This window comes from Scaptodrosophila lebanonensis, unplaced genomic scaffold (assembly GCF_003285725.1).
Source record: "Scaptodrosophila lebanonensis strain 11010-0011.00,11010-0021.00 unplaced genomic scaffold, SlebRS2 tig00000043-arrow-pilon, whole genome shotgun sequence".
Classification (NCBI taxonomy): Eukaryota; Metazoa; Arthropoda; class Insecta; order Diptera; family Drosophilidae; genus Scaptodrosophila; species Scaptodrosophila lebanonensis.
In genome coordinates this window covers 1,289,771-1,308,999 of record NW_022060545.1, presented here as the reverse complement: position 1 = coordinate 1,308,999, position 19,229 = coordinate 1,289,771, and the positions used below count along the sequence as shown (strand labels likewise).

At 35.5% G+C, this 19,229-nt stretch overlaps 4 protein-coding genes across 5 annotated transcripts in view; 3 read left to right on the top strand and 1 right to left on the bottom strand.

Moving 5' to 3' along the window:
• LOC115622182 (adenylate cyclase type 2) overlaps nt 1-1,815 on the top strand; it is a 62,564-nt gene extending 60,749 nt beyond the window's left edge. For both annotated transcript variants that reach the window (XM_030516072.1, XM_030516071.1), the window contains 2 exons: nt 124-366; nt 436-1,815. In XM_030516072.1, coding sequence (XP_030371932.1) covers nt 124-366; nt 436-567 — 375 coding nt within the window. In that variant the 3' untranslated portion in view covers nt 568-1,815. The remainder of the gene's footprint in view (nt 1-123; nt 367-435) is intronic.
• A 502-nt stretch (nt 1,816-2,317) lies between these two features.
• Nucleotides 2,318-3,023, top strand: LOC115623026 (uncharacterized protein C16orf52 homolog A-like). Its single transcript, XM_030517206.1, has one exon. It carries the CDS (start codon nt 2,371-2,373, stop codon nt 2,872-2,874), a length of 504 nt encoding a protein of 167 aa, XP_030373066.1. The 5' UTR covers nt 2,318-2,370; the 3' UTR covers nt 2,875-3,023.
• Nucleotides 3,024-9,097: 6,074 nt separating this feature from the next.
• LOC115622973 (uncharacterized protein C16orf52 homolog A) lies at nt 9,098-9,883 on the bottom strand. The gene has a single exon (XM_030517125.1). It carries the CDS (start codon nt 9,846-9,848, stop codon nt 9,345-9,347), a length of 504 nt encoding a protein of 167 aa, XP_030372985.1. The 5' UTR covers nt 9,849-9,883; the 3' UTR covers nt 9,098-9,344.
• Nucleotides 9,884-12,324: 2,441 nt separating this feature from the next.
• Nucleotides 12,325-15,276, top strand: LOC115622215 (putative uncharacterized protein DDB_G0268364). The gene is made up of 4 exons (XM_030516112.1): nt 12,325-12,365; nt 12,425-12,577; nt 12,699-13,202; nt 13,261-15,276. The coding sequence occupies exons 1-4, from the start codon at nt 12,325-12,327 to the stop codon at nt 15,182-15,184; spliced, it is 2,622 nt and encodes an 873-aa protein (XP_030371972.1). The 3' UTR covers nt 15,185-15,276.
• The last annotated feature ends 3,953 nt before the right edge of the window (nt 15,277-19,229 follow it).

The window sequence follows — 19,229 nt, the reverse complement described above, 5'->3', positions numbered from 1 at the left end:
GCGAATGGAATAAGCTGCATGCTTAAAATCAAGCATATAAATTGAAACTTGCTTTTTTGTTTTTCTCTTTGGCTTCCTTTTTTATTTTTCCCAAATTAACGTTTTGTTATTTGTTGGCCACAGGACGAGAAACGCACCGAGGAGCACAACGTTGTCATATTGGTTGAGTTTGCGATTGCTTTGATGTCCATATTGGATTCAATTAATCGCGAGTCGTTCCAACGTTTCCGGCTGCGCATCGGTCTCAACCATGGACCGGTCATTGCTGGTGTGATTGGTGCACAGAAGCCGCAATATGACATTTGGAGCAATACAGTGAATGTGGCCTCACGGATGGATTCGTGTGGTGTTATGGGCCGACTACAGGTGAGCTTAAGTTCAATCGATTGTTATTTAACAATCTAAGTTACTTTTTGCCATTTTGTTGGATTTCAGACAACGGAGAATACTGCAAAGATATTAATGGCTGCCGGCTATGAATGCGAGTGTCGGGGCCTCACCTATGTCAAGGGCAAAGGGAATCTAGTCACTTACTTTGTAAAGACACCATTCGATGGAAAATTATAATTATGTGCGCTCACCTTGAGTCAGCAATTGATGTTAATATAGAGAAATACATAAATATCATATAGTAAAAATTAATTACTTAGTCTAGCTAAAATATTTTAGTTTAATGCTTTGGGGCCTGTTGTTATTTATTCAATTGGCTTTTGTTGTGTTATTTTAGTTTTAAAGCAATTGAAGCATTTACAATACACGCACGCAAAAAAAACAGTTTCTTTAGTTAGTTTAGTGTAAAAATTATAAAACGCAAGCGTTTTCAACTTTTTGATTAAGCCGTTAGCAACAGTACTAGTAGCTCACTTAAACAGCGAATAGTCATACATACATTCATACATACAAGGTTTAGTGATTCTAATTAATTTATATAAAAAAAAAATAAATATTATTAACCAATCAAACAAAGCAAATGCAAATTAGCCCACCCAAAAAAAAAAAAAAAAAAAAACAAATCAACTAATCCTACATATGAATGTATATGAACAAAGGTGCAACTGAAATTAGCAAATACAACAAATGACTACTCAACCTCCTATACAAGACAGAATGTAAAATAAATATTTTGGCAGCCTCAAATAATTTGACCTGAAATTTTGAGAAGTTGACAAACGTACCTAAATACAAACTAAACTTCGAATTTAGAAGTCTACCGCTTACCATCTATAAATAAATACATATATAGTACATACATAGATGGAAATCTTCAAAAAATGCAATAAAAGTAGGGAGTTTTGTTTTGCTTAATTTTTCATTAAACAGCGAATATACGGATTAAGTATTATTTACTTTTCTTATTTTCCAAAAATTCGCTCTAATATTGCACAAAAGATAACAACAAGCACATGAAAAGTTACATTTACAGTACTTTTATAGTTTACAAACTTTTTAAATACTAAAACAAATGTTATATATTTTTCTACTAAACTTAACCTGTTGTAAGCCTCAGCAAACTATTTTACATTTTGTATTCAAACTTTTTACAACACAAACACGTAAATTGCTATCACAAAATATTTCTCAAACTACCATTGTTTTATACAAATTGTATGTAATCCGTAGGTATACGTAATCGTACATATCAACACAACTATGTACATACAATCTGTATATGCAAAATAAATCATCAATTACAACACACTCTCAACAATCTAATAATTGTACGTTCATACTCGTATATATATAAAGCATATTGAATAAAAACATATAGAAAGCCTATTTATGTTCATCACAGGATAGTATTAATCAATCAACATATGTATACTATATGTACATTTTAATAATTGTTCGCCTACCTTTGGAAACAAATGCATTATTGTTATATTTATTAAACTCAAACTGCAAATAAAGTGTTTAACTTCAATAAATGATGCCACTGTATATTCCACGTTCCTGTGAATCAAATTATTATTTGCAGCAATGCTGGCTGTAAGTATATAACCCTTTGGTAACAAAGTAATAATAGCAATACAATTTACTAAATAGTTTAGCTACTTTATTCATTGGTTATATTCGATTAGTTAACTAAGTATAATTTAAGTTTTTTAATAAATGCAGTTACATTGAAGATATGTTGACCCAATCGGATGAACTACCAGTGCTCAAGCCGATGAAATAGTCTAGTTCGATATCTTTATGTTTGGGCTATCAGGAAAATTATCGATTGCAAACTTTTGCATAATTTCTGAAAATACGGCATCACGCAAATAGTGAATTAAGCACTTTGGCAACGCCAACCGAATGCTTGGCACAGAAACCCAAACATAAACATAGGATTTGGTAAATAAAACGAAAGGTGAAACGACGCTAGCCATGGACAAGCTGACAACAATAAGCGCTACGTTGTTTATGGCTGCCGATGTCTTTGCCATTGTAAGCTTGGCTATGCCCGACTGGATTATCACTGATGAAGCGGGAGAAATTCGACTGGGCTTGATGTGGACGTGCATGACGCTCTACAACCGACCACAAGTATGTTACACTCCCGATTTGCAGCCAGAGTGGCTAATTGCGCTCGTCTGCATCTTTATTGGTTGTATTTGCATCACGACGACAGTCATACTGTTGGCGGCGAGCACTTGGGATCGAAATGTTATTCCCTACGCTCGCTGGGTGGGATTCGCAGCAATGGTGCTGTTTTGCTGCGCTGCTGTTGTTTTCCCACTGGGCTTCCACATAGAGGAAATCGGCGGACAAGCCTATCAACTACCAAACAGTTTCAAAATCGGCATCTCATATATAATGTTTGTGCTGGCCCTTTGGATAACTGTTGTGTCTGAACTGTTTGCGGGAAAGGTGTGTCTGCCACACTTTTAGAGCTACTCTATAATTTTATGAAAAATTTAATAAGACCAGAAAAATCATTTAAGGATAATTAATTACATGTTCTGTGATTTTAAATCGAATGCATTAAATGTCAAATTTCCCAGAATCTATTAAGTTTAAATCTTGCATGAAATATTCAACATATACATAGATAAAATTTAAGGCTAGTTTTGTTTTACATGAATATGACTTTAATATAGTACATCAGGTTATTGAATAAATTAGATTAAGAGCATCAGTAATCATACATTTTCAGTGATAAGTTGCTGAACGGTGTACAACATTACGTTAAATGAAAAAAGCAGCATAATTGTTATGCAAAGTAGCCAAATAGTATTCGAGTTTAATGCAAATGTATGTACACACAGGACGAGGCGTACAGATTCCACACAGCATTCTATTCTTCTTTTTATCAGCGATTTAATAATTCTTTATTGCAACTACGTGTATTTCCAAAGAAACAAATATATGCATATGTATTTATTATTTATCAGTAAATGTTTTTAGTGCTTTGAAAACGTAAAACCTTCTTTATTAACAATATATTTACATCCCGCGAATTGGTCTAATCATCATTTGCATAAATACATATTTTTTCCAGACCTGATCCATGTAATATACTCCATCAGAATCGTATTCACCATTCAGAAAACTAAAAAGAAATATTATTAAAAAAAAAACCGGTTTTGTAATTTATTTAAATCAATATTATACTTACAAACTACCACAACCGCTGTACCACCAGCCTCCTTTATATTTTCCGGCGCAATTGGATGTAGGGGACATATCATTGTCAGAATCGTATGTGGAAAAGCTCATATTTAAACTGTGTACCAGGAGTTTTCCAAAATTGCCCGTGTGAGTTCCCAGATATTTCAATTTATACTTTACCGACTTGCCGCCAATTTCAAAATAATCATATCGAGCATACCTATATATGTTGTTTTTATCATTCAAAACGATATAAAGTTCGTGTTTTTGGGATTTTGTCATACGGTACAAATTTTTTAAGCCAATAAAAAAATTGCCTTTTAAATCGCCGAATCCATTTTCATAATCAAACCAGGTATTGTTGAATCTTTGACTTCCATTTACACGACGTTGAATTACTGTCCAGCCAGTACCAGCATATGTCGAATCGCATATCACTCGAATGGTGAGGATATCATGCACCTCTAATTTCTGAATTTTATTCGAATGTGGAATGGACAAACAGCTATTTGGCAGATTGGATTGTTTTGGTCGATTTTGATTGAGTTTGTTCTTCTGGGTAATATTAATACCCTTTTTTTCTTTGTTTGATTGGATGTTTGTACAATTGTTTAACAAAATTTGTAATTGTGTAACATTTGATGATAGACTAGTTTTTATATTTCTTAATTCTGTTATTTCATTTTCCATATTTCGCTTCTCATCTTCTATTCGATTTAGTGAGGAATTTAATCGCGTAATCGTTGATTCCAGGCCAGCCCGTTCTAACTCATAATTGTTGGACTTTTTTTTTAAGAACTGAATAAAGGTTTCCAGTTGGTTAGTTTTATTTTGAGATTTCTCAATAATGTCGTTTTTCTTTGCCAGACTATTGTTTAATTCCCTTAACTCATCATTACACACTTTATTTAAATTACGTTTTTCTTTTAATATTGATTCACAGTGTGTTAATTTGATTTCTTGGTTCTTCGTGGTGTTTGCGCAATCACTCACATTTAATTTTAATTTGGTTATTTGATTATTTAGAAATTCAATATTCGATGCCAGGTCAGTCCGTTCAGAATTATATTTATTTATTGTTCGTCGTAGGTCCTCAATATTATTTTTCTCGTTATTAGATTTTCGTTCTTGTAATATTTTTAATTGATTGTTGCATTTTTTTAATTCACCATTATTTGACCTATATTTTGATTCCCAGTCTGCTATAATTTCTGCGCTCTTCTTGATATTTAAATTTAATTGTGTCATTTGATTGTTTTGACTGTTTATAATTGTGCTACAAGATGTAATATTGCGCTTTAAGGACTCAATATCGATTCTCTGACTGTTACACGTGTTTATATTGATAGCGTTGGACCTGGTTATATTTTGTAATTCCCGTATTTTATTATCTTTTTCCCGAATAATGCCTTCAGACGATGCAAAGTTACGTTTACTTTCATTCAATTGAATTTCTTGTTTCTTTATCTGCTTTTCCTTTTGTTCTCTGACTGCTTCGCAGGATGATATTTTCGATAATAAAACAGAGTGGTCAGATTCCTTTTCTTTTATCGTGTTGTTGAGGGACGCCATAATGTCTTTAAGTACCCCCATACTTTTTTCTTGATCCATGGATAATCTGTTACACGATGTAGTATTGTACTTTAGCTTTTCAAGTTGAGCTTCCGTATTGTTAACAGTAGCCTCTAGAGAGATTATTTTGGTTTTCAGGATCTGCATTTCAGTTTTGGTGGTCGGATGAGCGTCTAATATCTCTTCCTGTGTTCTGTTAACAGGTTGCTGGTTAGCTTCAGTAGTGCTGACTTGAAGCTGCTGTTTCAGGTTCTTTATAATGGAATCTTTTAAATTAAGTTCACCTTCAATTTCTTTAATCTTTTTCTCGTGTTGCTTGCTTATCGAGTTATACAGGCTTGTTTGAAAGCTTAATTGTAACAATTGATTTGATTTTTGTTTTATTATGTTTTCATAGTTATCTACTTTGAATTGAAGTGCTTCGAGCTGGTTTTCTTGGTTTTCATTATTGGATAGCATGTTTAATTGATTAGGTTCAGTGGCTGTCGAGTTTACCGGAACTTTTGTTTCAATTGGTATTGAACGAGCATGGCAACTCATAAGATCTTTGTGTACCTCATCCAATTGTTTATCCCTTTCTCTAATGATATTTTTCATCCGAGTCAATGTAAGTTGTAAACTTTTCAGTTCTCGTATTTTAAGGTTGTTATCTTTTTCATTTTCTTGTAATTCTGCAATCTGAATTTCATTATCTGTTGTGCGTTCCTCGCATGAATCAATTTCAGTGGTTAGCTTAGCTATCTTATCTTCTCCGATTTTGTTCAAATTTAAAAGTTGCATATTTTTTTCACTCAATTCCTTTATTTGATTATCTTGAATTTTCTTTACATCATGATACAACCGGCATTGATCAGAAATGTGTGATGAGTCCATGTTAGCATTTCTTTCTAATCGAATTTGCGATTGCTGCGATCCCTATGAAGAATGATAGTGATTAAAATTAATGCAAAGGTTTATCATATTCACGTGCCCCACAGCGATAAAATTTAAGCAAACGGCCGACAATGCCGTTGCCAATGGTGATGGTGAACACCATTATCCTAAAATACAGATAATAAAGAGATCTCGAAAGATATTTAAAAACGAGTGTATCCTTGTTTGGACTTGCATTTTTATACTAGGTTGCGTAAAGTGAAAAACATAGCATGATCAGCATGACAAGACGAGTCGATTTAGTCTTGTCTGAGTATCTGTCCGCCCGTCCGTATTAACACCAAAATCTCAGAGACTGTAAGAGCTACAGAAACCAAATGGCTTATACTATATGTACGTATACGCATGTGAGAGTTCCGATATTGCTCTCGCCACTAACTTTTTTATGCCGTCGAGGGGGCTTTGAGATATAGCAGCTCGGGATACCAAAGTTGGCATGTTCAACTGCTATGATAATGAATTGTACAACAAAGGTTATTTTGGTTGAAAGAATGTACGATGATATGACCTTAACGTTCTACTCTTTCCCAAGAGGAAACTCTGTACTTAGCACTCAACATTGCTAGCTATACTTGTATTTCCAAATCTAATTGGTTTCAAGTTCATCTAAGGCCCAACATTTGTGTGCAATCGCGGTATTCAAACACACTCGTAAATAGGTACATACATCTATTTATGGTCATACATATGTATGTATGTAGTGAAACAAATGCGTAGGGATTTATAAGTGCAATAACCATTTCCTTAATGTTAGTCCACACGTGCCTCATGTAAATTACCAAATTGTTCATTAAAAAACTACTTTTGTGTCAACTTTATTTCACTACTTCAAACATCATCAAAAACAGAACATTTCTCAAGAATCAAATGCCACGTGGCGTTCCAACTGTACCATTATTTCTTTTTTCAACTTACTAATACGATAGTGTTGGATTCTCCAATAGTTAGGAGTACCATTAACAACAAAATATAATCTCTCTTAATCATATTTTAATCTTGGCGATTCATATATTCTCACGATTCGAAATCTCCCTTTCAATCAATCATTTACTTTTATCGATTTATTGTATAATAATTTAAATTTACACAATTCACGGAAGAAGAAGAAGTAAAGATTATACTGTATTAATATCCACATTCGAGAAAACTCTAAACATTCTCTGTCCGAAGCTCCCAGCATACTAAGAACATAGCTGCAACTTATTAATGTTATAATAAAAAAGCGTTATGCCAAATCACGTTTTATGAATGTACATATGTATATACCAAATAGAGTGTTCTATAGAAGCATTGTTGTTTTAAATTCGCTTTAGCTTGATTTGATCGGAACCATGTTTTTATACTCTGTACATAAAATGTACAAGAGTATATTAGGTTTGCGCGAGCTGAAAAATGTAACAGGCAGAAGGAGGCGTGGCAGACCCCACAAAGTATATATATTCTTGATCAGCATGACGAGACGAGTCGATCTAGCCCTGTCTGTCTGTCTGTCTGTCTGTCTGTCTGTCCGTCCGTCCGTCCGTATGATCACCTAGATCTCAGAGACTATAAAAGCTAGATCTCGCCTATATCTCGGAGACTATAGGACCTAGGAAACCCAAATTAGTCCAAGATGCCTTGTGTGAATACGCAGAAAATGTATATTTTGGAATTCGAATACCGAGAAAGGTAAAATCGATCAAATTTTTTTTAATTTTCTTATTTTTTTTTTTCTATAATTATTGTAAGCATATGTACAGAGTATTTCAAAGTCGGGACACCCGACTTTAGCTTTTTTACTTGTTTTTACAATTTTTCTATTACCATTACCTGCTATTTTTGGTAAAATGGTTTTGTTGTTCTTAAATGCCTTTAAGTCTGGCGCAAGAAAGCAGGAGAGGTAAATTGATTATATGGAATCATTCAGATTTGGTATCAGCCAAAAGGAGGTAAGGCAGACCCCAAAAGAACATACGAGTATATTCTTGATAGAAATTACAAGTGACAAATGTCCAACAAAACTGCAAAACATATGTATTTATGGACATACTCGTACACATAGTTCGAACTACAATAAATTATGTTTTCAAACTTGTAAAAAATGGACCAGTCTAATGCTTTTGGCTGTTAGAGTTGTTGATAATATCGGCGCTATATATGTACATATGTGAATGATTGACGTCACATATTGACGTCCCATATTTTATTTCTGAGCTCATATGTATAACAGGCTTTGCATTTGCTGATAAACATTTTTAAAAACTATATTCGAGAAGTATTTTATGACTATAATTTGAAAGAAAATACGTTGGAGGCTTTGTTCTTGTGAAACAAATATTACATAAATACATCTGTACCGTTCATATTGACAAACTCCCTTCCACAAAAATAGAATGCTTTTAAACTGCAGCTACTTAGAAGGAACCAATACTTATGTATAAGCTTTTGTGAAGACATGCTTTAAAATTATAAACTATAGCGGGATTTTAGAGATAATTTCAGCAAAATATGCATAGTATCTACTTTATCCGTGGGGAACACTATTTGCGTAAGCAATGGGATAATAAATAATGCGGGTAGAGCCAATTGCTTTATATGTATATACATATAAACACATATATAAATACTTTTTTTTCCATTTCTGTTTCAAATTTCAGTTCATTTCTGTTGGTGCCAAGCTAATACGCAACAAAGAAGTCAAGTACCTCACATATGTGCTTAAGTATCATCTACATGTGGGCATGTGTAGTTATGATATTGAAATACGAGATCCCATTTCTACATCAGGGAACGCATGAGCGTTCAGCCATACATAAATGGTCCTCTGTCCGAATAAGCAGCATGATTTTGTTTCGGTTTTAGTTTCGTGGTTTGGATATACATACATACATAAGTAGTACATCCGCGAAATAGAATGTCAATATTTAAAAGTGTTTCGTTTATTCATGAATGCCGACGATCTAAAATCAAGTTAATCCAAAAATAGGTCTCCCTGTAGGTAAAATCAAAACAAATCACATACAATATGCATACATATTTATTGTTAATCTTATACAAAGTATGAACTTAGAAAATAAAGAGGTTCCACAGTTTACATGCGGACCTTGGGTGTATATTCCAAAGACAAAACTAATCTGGGTTAAAAATCACAGAAGTACTTTTGTACAATACATAAATTATCAAATAAATAAAAAACAAAGATAATGCTAATAGATATACACATACATAGGGAGTAGGAGGTCTAATTCAGTGATATCCGTGGACGCCTAGAAATGTGGCAGACACACCTTGCCCGCAAACAATTCAGACACAACAGTTATCCAAAGCGCTAGCACAAACATTATATATGAGATGCCGATTTTAAAAGTATTTGGCAGTTGATAGGCTTGTCCGCCGATTTCCTCTATGTGGAAGCCAAGTGGGAAAACAACAGCAGCGCAGCAAAAAAGTACCATTGCTGCGAATCCCACCCAGCGAGCGTAGGGAATAACATTTCGATCCCAAGTGCTCGCCGCCAACAGTATGACTGTCGTCGTGATGCAAATACAACCAATAAAGATGCAGACGAGCGCAATTAGCCATTCTGGCTGCAAATCGGGAGTGTAGCATACTTGTGGTCGGTTGTAGAGCGTCATGCACGTCCACATCAAGCCCAGTCGAATGTCTCCAGCTTCCTCGGTGATAATCCAGTCGGGCATCGCCAAGCTGACGATGGCAAAGACATCGGCGGCCATAAACAACGTAGCGCTTATTGTTGTTAGCTTATCCATGGCTAGCGTTGTTTTCACCTTTCCTTTTTATTGTCAATTTTATGTTTTTGTTTCGGTTTCTGTGCCAAGCAGTGGCCAAACAATAAGTTGGTGCTGCCACTGTGCGCAATTTACATTCCGCGAGCTGCCACATGTTTAGCTAATATTGGAAGTAGATCCGTGAACCAGTTTGAGCTCACTTGCTGCTCGCTAGTTCTTTCACTGCTCGTGCAAAAACTTAAACTTAGTCCGTTAGATATATGAAAATATCCTCGAAAACAGTAATATGCAAATACATTTTATACCATTTTTTATACCAACTTCAATACAATACATTTTATACCATTTTTTATACCAACTTCAATACAATAAAAAACCGATGACCAAACTTTTTTTTATAGTATTTAATATAAAAACATAAAATCCAACACAATATCGAAAATATATGTATGTATGCATGTATGTCAATAAAACGGTGCAAATGAAAATAAAACAATACAAAATTAATTAGTTAAAACAATCACATTATTAAACAAATAACAATAAATTGAAAGTTTTTGGTGATCGCAGAAATTAAAAAAAAAAATGCATAAATATTTATTTATGTGTGGAAAGTATTTTGTTAATTGGAGACTTCAAAGAAAACAAAAAATTCGAAAAAATACATCTTTTTAAACATTTAAGAAGTTTGAGAGCCTCATTGCGTGAAGTGCAATTAACTATAGCATACTTATTTGGAGAGCCACCGGCAATAGGTTTTCAGTTAGCGCAACAACCAACAACACGAATATCTATGTATAGAGTGCACGTTATTAATAAACTTGAAAGCCAAGTGTATTTGAATGACACCTGCAAGCTAACTACCCCATACATCCGTCAACCACGCACGAGGTCGGCATTTGGTTTAGCCAAACCATAATAACAATAAAAACAGCTATTGGATTGCAACGACTGACCGACCCCGTTGAGCCACGTTAACAACATCCTCACAGGTGACGTGTCCTTAGTCCCTGCTCCTTGCGTGTACTCGTATGTGTGTGCGTGAGTTAAGTACAAGTATCAGAACTCCGATATCTGCTGAAAAGGCAAACGTTTGTTATTCTTTTTTAGCCTTTCAATGCGCCATAATTGCTGGGGCCTGCGCAACGTTAACCCTTCGTAATTTCTGTAGCTGTCGCAGTCGATGAGGAGGCAAAGCGACTGCGAAGCTACCGCAACTGCCCACAAAGTAATAAATATAATCAACTAATTGGCATTGCACTCATTCAGTTTTCGGTTGTGCAACTCAAAGCTCCTCCACTTCGCGCCGACAGTGTCGGGTTACGTCGCGACAGCGTGAGTCTGAGGGCTCTTGTGGGATGTTTGTTTTGTTTGAATTCCGATTTGTTTGTTGTCGGTGCCAGCAGCCACCAAGCGCAGTGCACCAAATTCGGAATAAATTCTGTATTTTGCTTCATCGTCAGTTTTCATTAGATGGGCAAATGAAAGCGCCGCAATAAAAACTAAAAAAAAAAAACAAAAATAAACAAATACGTTGGATATACAGTAGGCCAAGAAAATACATACATTTACTTGGACATATGTAAAAAAATTTTTGTTCTTGATTTCTTCGTATTTTTTTTGGAGCATTTAATAGCAATATGAAAAACTTTTAACAAAGTCGAGCAATAACTTATATTTAGTAGTTTCTTAATATATAATTAAATATTTAGAAATGACTGAAACACATTTATTATGTGAGCCTAAGTTGCTTTCGATTTTGACATGGTGAAAACACTTTTGGAAAGTGTTCATAAAATATTCCATGTCCAATTCAAGTTAATTTTTTCTGTGCCACTTCTATGATCAAATTCGATCGTTTAAGTGGTTGAAACAGATTATAATTTAAACATGTCGCTACTACAAATTTTGGAAAATTTTGAAAAAAACATGATTATAAAAAAGAAAAATGCATAATTCAATCAACAAACAATTTAGTTTTTTTGCCAAATGTACCTTTTTGGTTTTTGCAGTCGGGTCGAAAAAAGTAAAGGAAATTGAATCATTGTGAAAGGATGACGTGTCCTGTTCCAATAAGTTTTTGCATGCACAGCTAGTTACAAGAACAGGCTACAAGATCAGAATGGGGAACAAGCTGACGCAGCTAAATAAAGTTGCGATTACATAAAGACAACACTCATACACTCGTATTCACAATTCTTTGAACACTTTAAACCCAATGAGTTCCCAGTACTTAATCTCAGTTCGTTACGAGAAGTGCAACCGCGCAGGCGTCAGTGTTAGTCTCAAATAAAATTATAAGCACATAAATTAAAATTTTTTTAGCTTAATATTACTCAACTTACTTGCTCAGTGGTTATCGCACTTACACATATACACAAACAATCGACCCACAAATATGATATTTAATGTAAACATTTAATTTTTCCTATATAACCAACGACAGAGCGCGCCAGTAATTGCAGTTGAACACTAGACCTTGAGCGGTTTACATCCAATGTCCGCGCAAACGGAGCAGGAAATAGAGCTGAGCGCAAAGTAAGTAGGTCCCAGGATTTGTTTTTTATCCCAATCATGCAAGGATTGCTCCGTTTTAGGGCGCTGCTGCTTCAACAAAATAAAACTGAAATAAATAGCCTGAAGGGGCGCGACAGCGCCGAAGCAGAGCCAATAAGCTCAGCCTCGCCTGAAGTATTGGACAGGAGCGAGGATAAGCCACTAATGCTCGAGGCCAGGCACACGCTTTCTATGTAAGTATAGAAATAATTATCATTAGAACTTAATCAATTTTCATCAATCAGAAATATTAATGAACACAATTTCTAATGACGAATGAAATATGTTGAAAGTAATGCATCTTTCTGCTCTTAGCGCCGAAACGAAAAAGCGGCGTGCTAGTGTCTACTCCAGCGAGAGTTTATTTATACCCAAGGAGCTGGCCCGATCGGAAATTAGCTTGCGGAAAAAGGGGCGCTACACAAAATTTAAGGCGATGAATAAAAATGAATGTTCCATCCGCATGCTGAAGTTTCCCGTTTTATCTGGTCGAGCCCGCTTGGTGGCAAGAAAACTGAGACAGAAACAAAGACCACAATTAGTTGGTGAATTTGCTTTTAAAATGGAGAATAATAGCGGAGTTAAAGCAACCGGAGAGCAAATGATAGGGTTCGAAAATAATACGGACGCCAAATACACACTTAGCTCTCCATTGTTGCGCAGTATGCCCGATTTGAATGCGGAAATTAATAAAAGCCCAACGGATGGGCAGTTGAGTAGCGACGATGAGATAAGCATTGTGTTCTTTGGCATCGTGAAGAAAGAAAGCCAGGAACTCTCGCCATGCGAAAACCGGCTAAACAATGCATTGGAAATTAGGTATGTCAACATATAATTTGATTCTCAAATTGACTAACTGTAACGTTTAAATTTACAGCAAGGAAGAGCCGAGCAGCCATCATGATGGGATAATCAAAATAAACAATTTCAGTTGGCACAGTCCTCACTGCTCTGATGGTGAAATGAAAATGGGCATTTTAAAGGACTTGGAAAAGTTTATCATGCAAAACCATGAATCCAATATGGAAACTTCAACCATCTCTTTAGATGGGGGGGAAGAGACAGCTCAGGATCAAGTGAAAGCCAAAGAGCAGCAAACTGAGAACATTAGCGACATATTATATTCAATACTTCAAACGGGTCAAAGTCAACTGGACAAGGACTCTCAGCCGACAACATCTTGGACGGCAAAGTTGCAGCAACAGCCACCGAACGTCGACCAACAAGAAGCAACAGTTGAACAACAAACTTACCTAGAACTGCAACATCAATCAACTTTTTTCAAAGAAAAAGAACAGTACTCGCCATACTCGCTGCGGCAACAATCAAATATGGAAGCACGAAGCTCTGTGCCCATAAATCAGTCGAGAGACGAGCCTAATCTCCAAGTTTCCAATGCGACCATACTTGCCGAACTGCCCACAGTAGCAGCAATACAGACGCCTTGTCAATCGGAAATAATGCAGCCAGTCGATTATCCCGTAATGTATAGTAACCAAATGCTGCAACAATCTTGCGATAAAGGGACAGAAAATATGCCGATCACAAACCAACAGCAACAGCAATTACCGGAAACAACTTATTCTCCAACTGTCAGCTCTACGAGACTGTCCCAAAATATGCCCATTCTACAGCAGCAGCAGCAACAGTTGCAACAACAACATATGCAGCAACAAGCGTTGCAACAGCAACAGTTGCACCAACAACAGCTGCAACATCGACAGTTGCAGGAGCATCAGTTGCAGCAAAAGCCTCAGGAGCAACTACAACAACTTCAAGTATATTACCATCGCTTGAAGTGCCACAAACATGAGCAACTGAAGCAGCTAGGAGCAAGGCAGACCAAGATCTGTGCAGAGCGCGAAGAATGTGTGCGCAGGCATGCGGAGGAGAAACGCTTATACGTGTCCCAATTGGAGAAATTCAAACGGAATGAGGAGAGCTTGCAGGCAGAAAAGAAACGCTTAGAGACCAAAATAGAGAGGAAACTGAATCATTTTGAGCAATTAATGAAGCAACAATTTTGTCAGTTGCAGGAACAGTACAGAGCGCAACAATACCAGCAATGGAGACAGTCTCAAGACCAATACCTTCTGCTGCAGCAACACCACAAATCCATGACATTAAGACCGGAACTAAATCGCAGTGCTTGTGTACCACAACAGCCAACAGAACCGCCTCCATGGTATCAGCGACCATATCAGCAATGGTGTTCAGACCTTGGAACTGTCATTATTCCAGATCAGCGACCCTACAACCACCCTACCTTCTGCCCAGCCAATTGTCCAGGCTCATTCCCATCCGTTCCAGGCTTAACACAAGCAGCAGTCGCCCCATCTCAGTGTCCACCTACACCAGCCCATCCACAACATTTAGCGCCCATGACCGTAGAATCGCTGCCCAGTTTTTCGCAATTGAATTACATACGTCAGAGCAATATGGGTCCACCACCAACGAAATCGCGATTGTCAACCAAGCCAGAGCCAACGCTTAAGCCATTGCATCCACTTCAACCTCCTCCTCTTCAGAATCAACGCAAAGCATCCGGACCAGTTCCAACTAACAATCGTATCATGCGACGGCGGCACACCATCGACCACAGGGCGCACAGCGACCTTCTCCATCTCTCCCAACAGTCCAACCACCTGCAGCATCAACCGACCAGCCAGACCCCACAGTTAAGAGCATTAAATCTGAGTACGCATATATCTAGCCCTAATGACTATTTTAAACGGCCAGACCCCACTCCACAGAATGGTCACACTTATGGTCAGAGAAATATCGGACCATCAATGATATAAATCATAAGCATCAGTATTGAATCTGTTGAATTAGTCGGCCCCCCAATATGCTTCCATTAAGAAAAATACGGACCTTCTTAGATTTTGTAACAAAATGGGGTGATTAAAATATGTGAATGTTTTTGTTTGAAATCCAAAAATAATGGTTATATATAATATTTTACAAGTTTCTAATTTTAATTTAAAAAACAATCCTAATTTGAAAAAAAAAAAAATTCGAAGGCCTTAAGAAAACTAGAAAATTTTAAATAGATTATTTCTCAAATAAAATTTGTTTTCGAATTTTCGTACCCGTATGGTCTCCAATCAGCTTATCCATTTCGACTACTGTGCCTACTTTCGAAATGGATTGAGCAATTGAAACAAATCGCACCTATACTTGAAATCATGTTTTTTTGATATCAACGATGCTTTATTAAGAAATGATACATATACTTGTACATATATAACAGGTATTAAAATGCAAAAACTTTAAGCTAGCTCCATAAATAAATAAAAAAAATTTAAAAGGAGGAGGATAATACAAGTATTGAATGAGATAGTCACGTCAAAGCACTTTCAAAGTTTAACATGGCTTTAACATTAACATAACATAGATTTGACTTTTTTTGTGGAAAAAGTAATTAAATAGATTAAATAGATCTTTGCATAAATCTGCTGAGCAAAATAATTGCTATAATTGAACCTGATCGTTTACGTAAGTTATATATGCTCCTGTCTGCTGCACAGATTACTTAAATAATAAAAAACCAAGGCTTGTAGGACCATTTAACAATTAAGATGCAGGTGCTGCAGCTTTAAAAAAAAATGATTTCATTTTGTGGTTCAATACTTATCCTATACATCTTGCCCAGACGATATAAGTACAATTGGTAAATGGGTAAATAGCTCTAAAAGAATGTAATTACAAGAATCGTCTTAAAAAGCTCTCATGCTTTTGCAGATTCTTACCTCCATATAGACGGACGAACAGACAAATATATCCAAGGTGACATTCCTGCCCCATTCGACTACTAATGAAACCCAAATAATGCTGCCGTTGTAATTTGTTCAATATATATAATCATGTGGACATATATAGAATTGTTACTTTTGGCGAATTAATAAAACAATACATAAATAATTATCAAGTTTTGTAATTTTTCAGTGCAATATGAAAGCGCGATTACGCATAGATGTAGATTTAAAGGGCATCTTAATGCAAAACGCAACAACAATTGATAATATAATTAAATAACAGAACAGTCTAATAATTTGTTAACAACGCCTGCTGCCTTTTGCGGGATCACTTAAAAAGTTATTTCGGATCACGACACGATTTATGAATAAATTATGACCTTCTGTATATTATATAATCCAAAAAATATTTGCTTAGATTAAGAGGGACTCTCGAGACATATAGTACGTACATACCCGTATATAAACAATTTGACTGATTACATTTGTTTATCAGCACCAACAAATTTCGAAAGTGAATCACCATGGACTGTGCTGAACTTTTAATTACAATACCATGAAAAGGCTTTAAAAACATTTGATATTATTGCAAATAATTATGTTAACTCGAAAGAGAATTATGCCAATTTTATTGGAATTAGTATTTTAAGCTTCCTGGGGGCACACTTTTTGGGTAGTATTAGTATTAGTATTCAATAGCATAACATATAGTTGTATGTATAGTAATGTTGCATATGAGAAATACATTTAAAAAACAACATCCCTCTCCCAAACATTCCAGAGAATTTGCGAGCATTTTGTATGTATGTACTATATATAAACAATATTTCCTTGTACTAACATACATATATACATAGAATTTCTGTATATCATGCCGTTGCTCAAAATGGGAAGCATTGTTTTTGAGTAAAAATCTGGCGATAGTACGCTTTCAGCGGCTGATCGTGGAAGTTCAACACTGCTTAAAAAGAATTATTCAGTTATACTATACGTGTGTATACATATTTATTTTTTACTAAGCTACATTGTATATTTGAGTATATTGCCATGCGCTTTAAAAAAAAATAAATAAATAGATAAAAGTAAAGGTTAATTCAAAATGATAATTGGGTGGAAAAATGTCGCTATTTTGTGGATTACTCTACTGTCTATTGGAAGATCGCTCAATAACGAAACTGAAAAACGATATGACTTGGTGAGTAACGCAAAAATTTAGACATTTTTGACAACAAGTCGTCTTGTCATGTTGATTTGTTGTATAATTTACTTTCTTCACAAAATCTAAACGATTCCATTATACCCTTTCCACCTTCGGGCATTCTTTCTTTTTTACAGAGATCGGAGAAACCACATGATAAAATTGAAGGAGATGCAAAGTCCAAGTTATCAGACATACGAGTAGAAGACCCATGCCACTTATATCATGAGGTAAAGAAAATTCAAGATAATCAAATAAAGGAATTGAGTGAAAAAAATATGCAACTTTTAAATTTGAACAAAATCGGAGAAGATAAGATAGCTAAGCTAACCACTGAAATTGCTACATGCGAGGAACGCACAACAAATAATGAAATTCAGATTGCAGAATTACAAGAAAATGAAAAAGATAACAACCTTAAAATACGAGAACTGAAAAGTTTAGAACTTACATTGAGTCGGATGAAAAATATCATTAGACAAAGGGATGAACAATTGGAAGAGGTACACAAAGATCTTATGAGTTGTTATGCTCGTTCAATACCAATTGAAACAAAAGTTCCGGTAAACTCGACAGCCACTGAACCTAATCAACAGCAACACGAGAAAAAGATTAAAGAAATTGAAGGTGAACTTAATTCAAAAGATTCCATTATAAAGAACCTGAAACAGCAGCTTCAAGTCAGCACTACTGAAGCTAACCAGCAACCTGTTAACAGAACACAGGAAGAGATATTAGACGCTCATCCGATCACCAAAACTGAAATGCAGATCCTGAAAACAAAGATAATCTCTCTAGAGGCTACTGTTAACAATACAGAAACTCAACTTGAAAAGCTAAAGCACATTACTACATCGTGTAACAGATTATCCATGGATCAAGAAAAAAGTATGGGGGTACTTAAAGACATTATGGCGTCCCTCAACAACACGATACAAGAAAAGGAATCTGAGCACGCTGTTTTATTGTCGAAAATATCATCCTGCGAAGCAGTCAGAGAACAAAACGAAAAGCAGATAAAGAAACAAGAAATTCAATTGAATGAAAGTAAACGTAACTTTGCATCGTCTGAAGGCATTATAGGGGAAAAAGATAATAAAATACGGGAATTACAAAGTATAACCAGGTCCAACGCTATCAATATAAACACGTGTAACAGTCAGAGAATCGATATTGAGTCCTTAAAGCGCAATATTACATCTTGTAGCACAATTATAAATAGTCAAACAATCAAATCAAGAAGAGCGCAGAAATTATAGCAGACTGGGAATCAAAATATAGGTCAAATAATGGTGAATTAAAAAAATGCAACAATCAATTAAAAATATTACAAGAACGAAAATCTAATAACGAGAAAAATAATATTGAGGACCTACGACGAACAATAAACAAAACTAATTCTGAACGGGATATTAAATTTTACAACAAAACCATTAACGATCAGAAAAATCAAATGACTCAATTAATAGAATTACAAATTAAGTATGAAAAATTTTTGAAAAATTATCCGAATTGGAATTACACCGACCAGACTTACAACATAAAAAATATCGAAGAGTCTCGGCAAACAGAACAGTTGGCGATATGTAGGAATAATATGAACATTGCTAGCTGTGATGAAAAACTCACGGTTTGCGAAAAACAACGAGAGCGACTGCATCAACGTCTACCAGGGAGCTGCCTATCGTTTCCTTACTCAAATAACATTCACGAAATCGTGTTGCCTGATGGCGACTCTATTCCTGTGAGATGCTACTTGGACTATTTTGGTACTGGCTGGACAGTAATTCAACACCGATATAATGGCAGAGAGGTTTTCAGCAGGAACTGGACCGATTATGAAACAGGATTTGGCTATGTAAGCACCGAATTTTTCATTGGCTTAAGAAA